The following is an 8,059-nucleotide window of genomic DNA, read 5'->3' as shown; positions in this document are numbered from 1 at the left end:
TATACATAACATACACACACACACACACATATATTATGTAAACAAAAACTTTTATTTTGGATGCAATTAATCGTAATTAATCGTTTGACAGCACTAAAATATATTATATATATAAATATAAAACTATGTTCATAAAGTATAAAAAATGATTTATTTGATTGAAATAATCATATTTTCAGAATCAGTTAGAATCAGCATAAATCTGTCCATTGTAAAAACTATTTTTTTTTTCAGTATGAATGAACAGAGTTCAGAGTTCATGCTAGCTGTGAAACCAAAAAATGTATTAGATTGAAAGAAATGGGATTTATTGATGAGAAATTTATAAACCTGCTTGTTGTGTATTCAACACATTTGGTTTATTAGTACAATAACAGGAGTCTTGCTTGTTTCTTTTATGTGTGACTGACAAATATACAGTTATTTTTAAATGGTATAATTCAAATGGATGGACATTTTGTATTCAAATACATGCATCTTAAATATTTAGGCCAAATGTAGATATAATATAATTACAATATCAGACCATACTTTCTTTTTTTTTTTTACAAACACATACTGTACATAGTACAGATATTTTGTTTCCTACGCTGCCATTTACTCTTTTTGTTTGCATGACTTTCTTTGTGCTTGATGTCTTTCAGATTTACTATCATGGTGAACCAATCAGTGTCAACGTCCATGTCACAAACAACACAAACAAGACAGTAAAAAAAATCAAGATTTCAGGTTATTCAGTTATTCACAGTGGATAGACTTTGTATTTACACTAGTGTATAGTTAAGAAACAATAACACTTATTTGTATTATTGTAGTGCGTCAATATGCTGATATCTGCCTCTTCAACACTGCCCAGTACAAGTGTCCAGTAGCGACAGAGGAATCAGAGTAAGTCCTCTGCAAACTGGACACTCAGCTACCGTATGAGAACACAAGCTGACATCTGAATAATTGCTCTCTGCTTTGTGTCGTGTTCTAGTGATATTGTGGCCCCCAGTGCTACATTTTGTAAAGTATACACTCTCACGCCTTTCCTTGTGAATAACCGAGAGAAACGCGGCTTGGCTCTGGATGGCAAACTCAAACATGAAGACACAAATTTAGCCTCAAGTACATTGTAAGTACAGTCTCTCATTTGAAAGTGGATTGTGTTTCTTGTAATTCACCTTTCCATGGCATTTTTTCTCAAAAGGTTAAGAGAGGGAGCCAATAAGGAAATTCTGGGCATCATTGTTTCTTATAAGGTGAAAGTGAAGCTTGTGGTGTCTCGTGGAGGGTAAGTGTGCATTTTGGTCATTCTGTGTGGTAGTGATGCTGGAATAAACTTTACAATAAACTGTTCTGGAACAGTGTTGTAAATACAACTTAACCACTGATTTCTAGTCGTGTCCTCTTTTAGTAGTTTTGCTTTCACAACGAAACAGCGTCACACATGCCTTGAGTGAGCAACAGCGAGAATAAAAGTTACGCCTTCTTTCTTTGCGTAAACATTTGGGCGGCGATATGCAAATATTCCCACATTGTGACGTAGATATGTGGGGGCGTGTTAGAACGAGCCGTTTTAGGTAGGCGTGGTTGACTTAACTTTTATAAAGAATATCTCTTTGGATTTGAGACTTTAGTCTTTGCAACTTTACAGATCTTCTTTATGCACCAAGAGCTTGTAACACACCAAAGAGAGAGGAAAAATTGAAATCGCATCATATGACCCCTTTAAACAACCCTCCTACTCCTGATAGCACATACGCATTTGCAACACTTTCTCCCTCCCAACTTTTCACATACTGATGCCTTGTCAGGACCCCTTGGCATCACTTTTTAATACACGCTCCATTGCTTTCAGTTGTTTGCCTTATGCATTAGATCAAGACACATTTAATTCTTTGCATGCATTTGTAAAAACAGAAATGATTTTATTTACTTTTCTTTCACAGATATTTTGAGCACCTATTCCTAAACCTACCTACTTCTCAACAGTATAAAACACGTAACAGGCAAATAAAAGTACAAGTATTTACTGCAAAAACTGACCAAAAATCTGCAATCTATGTATCAAGAGCAGCGCAAATTACTGCCTGCTTTAAGACATGCTTTTTTTGGGCGTTAAATAATGGCACAGATAGCAGTAATTTGACGATCACAAACGTTAGTATATCGCGTTGTGTGAATCATTTGAATACTCTCCTCCCATAAAATTTGCGTCTGAAAGTGAAACTCCTACAAATGCATATTCAATAAGGTCAGGCGCAAACATAATTTTGGGCATTAAATAATGGCGCAGATACCAGTAATTTGACTAGCGCAAACGCTAGTAAATCACGTTGTGTTATATATTTTAATACTCTCCTCCCATGCGTTTGAAAGGGGAAACTTCTACAAATGCATATTCAAGAAGGTGTCAGGCAAACATAACTGTGTCCACGCCTTTTCAGCGCTAATTCATCACTGCGCGTCTTTAGTAAATCCTGACAGTACTATTTTAACGCTAAAAGACGGTTTGCGCTGGCGCAAGCTGTTATTACATCTGGTCCTAAGTCTTCTGAAGCCATACAAAATCTTTTGTGAAGAACAAAATTAAACATAAGGTTTTAATCACTAAAAGTGATCCCGCTCCGTTAACATCCGGACTTTAGCATGACGCAATTAGTCACGAGACACACAAAGAGCCAATGGTATTTCACAACCAAAGCTGATGTAACGTTTTTTTCTGATAGCAATTTTGTGCTGTATGGCGGATGATGGAGATGATGATTGCCTCTGTTATCATAAATCATTTAGCCTTGGAAGACTTGGAATAATTGTGACTGTAGTTGTGTCTGCCTGTTATATCTTGTATTTTAGATTGACAAGTGTTTAGGTTTAGGGGTTGCGTGCTCATAAATGTCTAAATAGTGTAATACAATGTAAATAAAATTGCTGTGGCTGTTTAAATTGAAAATCATACCCCAACAATTATAAGCCAATATACAATGTCATCATGATAGAATTCTCATGCCCTTTGCATCTGCATATTGACGACAAAAGTTTACCCCGCACATTGAAAAATTAACGCTAATCCTGTGCGTTAAAATGGTTACTGAACAAGTGTCAATATGACGAGTTGGAAGTGAGAATGTGTTGGCATTTGTGATATAGACATGAAATCTAAAATTGTGCAACTTGTTGAGGAGAGTTGTGGTATCACTTTTCTCAGTAATTTAACTTTATGTATGGTGGACTATACATTTGACAAAAACCCTAGCAACTGCATAGCAACATGCTAGGAATATTCACAACTCCCTGACTTTGTAGCGGTGAGTTTAGCAAGGGCAAGGACCATTCACAAAAATGTAGTTATCATTATAACTGGTTAAAAAGGGAATTTTTAGAATGCATGACCCAAAAAACCTGCACAAATGTATTAACAATTCAGTTTTTTCTTAAAAGAAAAGATTATAGGTTTATCTTTGTTTTCATTGTAATGAAAGAGTTTTATTATACACAAATATTTCAATGTTTCAACAGTGTTATGTTGTTGACTTCCCATGTATAATAAATGAAATAAAAAATGTAATTCAATATAACTAATTATACGTTTGGTAATGTTAGAAATTTTAAACATATTTGTTTATGTAATGAGACAGGTACCAGCCACAAATGTGGACACAAATGAGCTTTCTGATTCATTCTGGTGTGCATGACATGTAGTTTATATAATATATCTATCTATCTATCTATCGCTCTCTCGCTCTCTCTCCCCTAGAACCCGGATTAAAGCTGCTCCATAGTGAATTTCACTGACTAGGACTGACCGTATACTGAAGAGTCTGTCTTACACAGCTGACTCCAGCCAACTGTGCACATTAGAGATTCCTATAAGTAGCCAAGCCTTTGGCTGGAAGCACAGACAGACTCAGACACTTGAGAAGATGCCATCAATTACTGGACCATTTGTGCTGATGCTTATAGGCCAGTGGTTCCAGCACTCTGTTAGCCACTCATGAGTGGTGGGATTGAGGTTTGGGTGCAGCGTATCCTAAATGGCCAGGGCTTATTTGGTTATCATGCCTCTTGGATGCCTTACTCCCATGATTTGTGTTTCCCTCTCCAGTGATGTTGCCGTTGAGCTACCCTTTACATTAATGCATCCCAAACCATTGGAGGAATCGATCTACAGAGATGGTATGTTACAGATAGCCTTTTTATCTGCTTTTTCTCTGGTGAACTAGTTTAAAAGTAGGGTTTATTTTTAACATGATATCAGTTACAGCAAGGCAACAACATATGATAGATACGATAGGACAAAACAAATACAGTGCAGCACGAACTGTTTTTATACAGTCAACCCTCAACGGACACCGTGGCAATTGAATCGCCATTGGCTAGTATATTTTTTTGTTTACTCGCCAGACTGAAATACTATACTAATATATATATATATATATATATATTATGCCAATTACCTAATTACATACAGAGTGCCAATCAATATTCTCTCTGCAACCTTCTTGTTTTAGCTCCAGAAAATGATGCCCCCATTGACACCAACCTCATTGAATTTGACACAAAGTAAGTGAAAGTCTTTTCCATGGTGTAATTGGACTTTAACCTACTAAACTGCTCTGAGTCTTGTGGTTATATATAGTTACATGTAATTCTTCTGTGTTTGTTGGTTTATTCAACAATTCTGTCATTCATGTACACTACCTGTCATAAGTTTGGAATGATTTTTATTATCATAAAATTATTTATTTATAAAATATTATTACAGTTTAAAATAGCTGTTTTCTGATTGAATTCTGTATAGTGTCATTTATACATGTGATGCAAAGCAGAATTTTCTGCTGCATTACCCATGTTTAGTGTCACATGATCTTTCAGAAAGTGTTTTGCAAGTGTAACAATGTACAATGGAGCATTGATAAGGATAAGAAATGTTTCTTGGGCACCGAATCGGCATTAGAATGATTTGTGAAGGATCATGTGACATTGAAGACTGGAATAATAATGCTGAATTCAATTTGTAGTGAAACCTAATCTAACTGAGGGAGAGGAATCGCAAGAAACGGTCCTGATTCTGGTTCAGATTCTATGCCACTAAGTGATTCCAGTTCTTTACAAAAAAAATCTCTTTGTTTGATTTTTACTAGTGCTGGGCAACGATTAATCGCGATTAATCGCTTTCAGAATAAAAGTTTTTGTGTATATATGTGTGTGTACTGTGTATATTTATTATGTATATAAATACACACACATGCATGTATATATTTAAGAAAAATATGTTATGTTTATATAATAAATATATTTATATAAAATAAATTATATGAATATAAATATATACACGTAAATATATGTAAATATTTTCACTTTATACATACATAATAAATATACACAGTATACACGCATATATTATATAAACAAAAACTTTTATTTTGGATGCGATTAATCGCGATTAATCCTTGCCCAGCACTAATTTTTTGCCAAAGCTAATTGAAGAGGGAAAAAAATATATATATATGAAATGTCAAAAACAATAATGATTGCTCACTGCTTATCTGTCTGTACTTTGTCAACTTCTTGTCTATAAGAAAAAATAACAGCTTGTAATGCACAACACAAAAATGCGTTCAGGGAAACGCAACAACTGATGAATGCTTCTATAATTGTTTGTCCCTAGTGACGATGACATCATCTTCGAGGACTTTGCCCGACAACGACTGACCGGGGCAAAAGATGACAAAGACGAAGATGAGGAGGGTGCCGATTCGCCCAAACTGAATGACAGATAGATTGCAGATAAGAGTTTCCTGTGTTGTGACGATACAAGAGACCCTTTTGAGATAACCTGGAAAAATGGGACACCCTTTAACACACTCACAGTGGTGCAGTTGTTGTGTTTTTGTTCACATTTGTCTCTTCCATCCTGCAAGGGTGTACAGTAAAACTTAAGTGTAGAAAATGTGACCTTGTCGTCGAAGAGATTAGAAGGTGAGGTTTTAGTTGATAGGCCGGCCACTGAGTGCCTCGGGTATTTGAGGGTTGAGGCAATGGCTTCTCATCTTAGCTAAATCAAACGTCAGTGGTAGCATGCCTTTGTTGTTGCTTTGTTTTATAGATTCTTCCTTTGGTTAGAACTGAGGAAGATTTTAAGGGCCGTGATTTAGGTTTGAACCATATTTAATGTATGGAAATTAATGTTTTAATTACTGTAAATGGAACTGGATTCAGTATTTTTATTATAAAAGTTGCCAAATTGAATCATCTTTATAATGTCTAATGTCTCAACTGAGAGCTTTTGAATCAGTCGTGCAGAGTGCAAGTTTTTTTTTTTTTTCCGATAAAAACATTTAATCTAAAAGCTATCTTACCTAATAAAAGTTATGGATTCACTACTGATAAAAAGACTACATGACACAATGCAACAACCATGCATGACATTTTTTTTTTCTCTTAAAAGTCTTCAGTTATTTCTAAAAGTGGGTTTCTATGAAATCATTTAATTATAAACAATGCCTATATGTGACCCTGGGGCATACCTGTCAACCCTCCTGTTTTTCCCGGGATTCTCCCGTATTTTACCATTCTATCCCGCTATCATCCCGTTTAAATATTTTCACGAATTTTTAATCTTTCTATAAAAAAATCCCACTGGGCGTATTTTATATGTTTGCTACATTCGCCTACGGTAAAACTCCTGTAATTTGTATGGCCCAAACGTCATTATATGAATAATCACGTCAACAAATTCCAAGGTTGTCCAGTTGCCAGATCTTGTATGAAACGCATCCTTCTCACAAAATCGACACACAAATTTCAACCCATTTGTTCAACTTGGCAACCTACAACAGTGATGACTACCTCGGGAAGGAAAGGATCACTGGTAGAAATGGGACGGGAGGAGAAGCGCAGAAAACACGCAGTTTGATATACACGCAGTTTAAATAATTGTTTGATAATAATTGTTTAAATTAATATAATAATAATATTATTATATATTATATAATAATATCATTTATTATTATATAAATAATATATTTATATATTATTAATATATAATATATAAACCCCAAGCACCAGCCCCCCACCCCGGTCTCCCGTATTTTGGGACCCAAATGTTGACAGGTATGCCCTGGGGGCGTATTACAGAAAATTTCTTATCTTAGGTCTTAATTTAAGATGTGATATGTTAGATTAGGATTTTTCAGAAATTCGTATTACAGAAGCAAATCTTAACTTGATTTAGGATTCTTATCCTATTTTACCAAATCGTATCTTATCTCTAGTTAGGAAATCTTACATTGCATTATCAAGCTCGACAATCCACTCTCAGGTCTGTTACCAAGCAACCAACACTGCGCGAGCTGCTGATGAGGTAAACAAAATAATAGAAGCTACTTCAATTTGAAAATCACGTTTTGCAAAAAACTGTAACACCGTGTCTACACCAGACGCGACAGTTGTCATGTCGCGCCGCGCCGCAACAGCTAATGTCTGTCTACACTGATCACTGATTATAATGAGTTCTATAGTATTTTGTCATGCCGCGCCGCGCCACTCGCGTCCGGTGTAGACACGGTGTGTAAGTCACTAGTGATGGGAAGTGTGGTTCTTTTCCGCGAACCGGTTCTTTCGGACAGTTCGTTTCAATGAACCGGTTCAAAAAAATTTTTTGCCCTAACGTAATGACGTCATTCGCAATCACGTAATGATATCAAGTCTATTGTCCCGGGCCGGGATGAAAATTCACATTCAAATATATAAAGTCAGTAATAAAGTCGAGAACGAGAACTGCTCCAGCAGTGGGTGTGTACGTTCGTTATCCGGCTCGCTGCACACATGCTGCTCTGCTCGCGTTCATCTTCATAAGTCTCGTGTTCATCTTATAAGTGTTTTGTCATCAAAATGTAACACATTTTCAGGGTCCTCCAAGAGTTTTTCTACCATTAAACATCTCCGTTCTTCATTTTCATTTATTAATAAATGTAATACCATTGTTGGACAGTGACAATTTTTATTTCAGCTATCTGTCCTAAATGTGGTCCTAACTGAAATTACCATGGTTACCAAACAGATAAGATAA

The 8,059-nt window shown here is 35.7% G+C and overlaps 2 protein-coding genes across 2 annotated transcripts in view; both read left to right on the top strand.

The window, feature by feature from the left end:
- LOC107667474 (beta-arrestin-1-like) overlaps window positions 1-3,983 on the top strand; it is a 7,419-nt gene extending 3,436 nt beyond the window's left edge. The window contains exons 8-12 of the mRNA XM_016459142.1: window positions 645-729; window positions 816-888; window positions 980-1,117; window positions 1,193-1,276; window positions 3,785-3,983. Of these exons, the coding sequence (XP_016314628.1) occupies window positions 645-729; window positions 816-888; window positions 980-1,117; window positions 1,193-1,276; window positions 3,785-3,983 (579 nt within the window). The remainder of the gene's footprint in view (window positions 1-644; window positions 730-815; window positions 889-979; window positions 1,118-1,192; window positions 1,277-3,784) is intronic.
- On the top strand, window positions 3,740-6,526 carry LOC107667483 (beta-arrestin-1-like). Its single transcript, XM_016459156.1, has 3 exons — window positions 3,740-4,161; window positions 4,497-4,548; window positions 5,657-6,526. The coding sequence occupies exons 1-3, from the start codon at window positions 4,020-4,022 to the stop codon at window positions 5,766-5,768; spliced, it is 306 nt and encodes a 101-aa protein (XP_016314642.1). The 5' UTR covers window positions 3,740-4,019; the 3' UTR covers window positions 5,769-6,526.
- Window positions 6,527-8,059: the final 1,533 nt, after the last annotated feature.

This window comes from Sinocyclocheilus anshuiensis, unplaced genomic scaffold (genome assembly GCF_001515605.1).
Source record: "Sinocyclocheilus anshuiensis isolate Anshui unplaced genomic scaffold, SAMN03320099.WGS_v1.1 scaffold1843, whole genome shotgun sequence".
Classification (NCBI taxonomy): domain Eukaryota; kingdom Metazoa; phylum Chordata; class Actinopteri; order Cypriniformes; family Cyprinidae; genus Sinocyclocheilus; species Sinocyclocheilus anshuiensis.
The sequence above is the reverse complement of the archived record's forward strand: the minus strand, read 5'-3'. Positions and strand labels throughout refer to the sequence as shown.

What these genes read in the sequence shown, in the direction of transcription:
- LOC107667483 (XM_016459156.1), top strand. Translation starts at nt 4,020, where the DNA reads ATGGCCAGGGCTTATTTGGTTATCATGCCTCTTGGATGCCTTACTCCC. An exon ending in GGAATCGATCTACAGAGATG is followed by an intron (nt 4,162 to 4,496) that starts GTATGTTACAGA and finishes TTCTTGTTTTAG; the next exon opens with CTCCAGAAAATGATGCCCCC. An exon ending in CTCATTGAATTTGACACAAA is followed by an intron (nt 4,549 to 5,656) that starts GTAAGTGAAAGT and finishes GTTTGTCCCTAG; the next exon opens with TGACGATGACATCATCTTCG.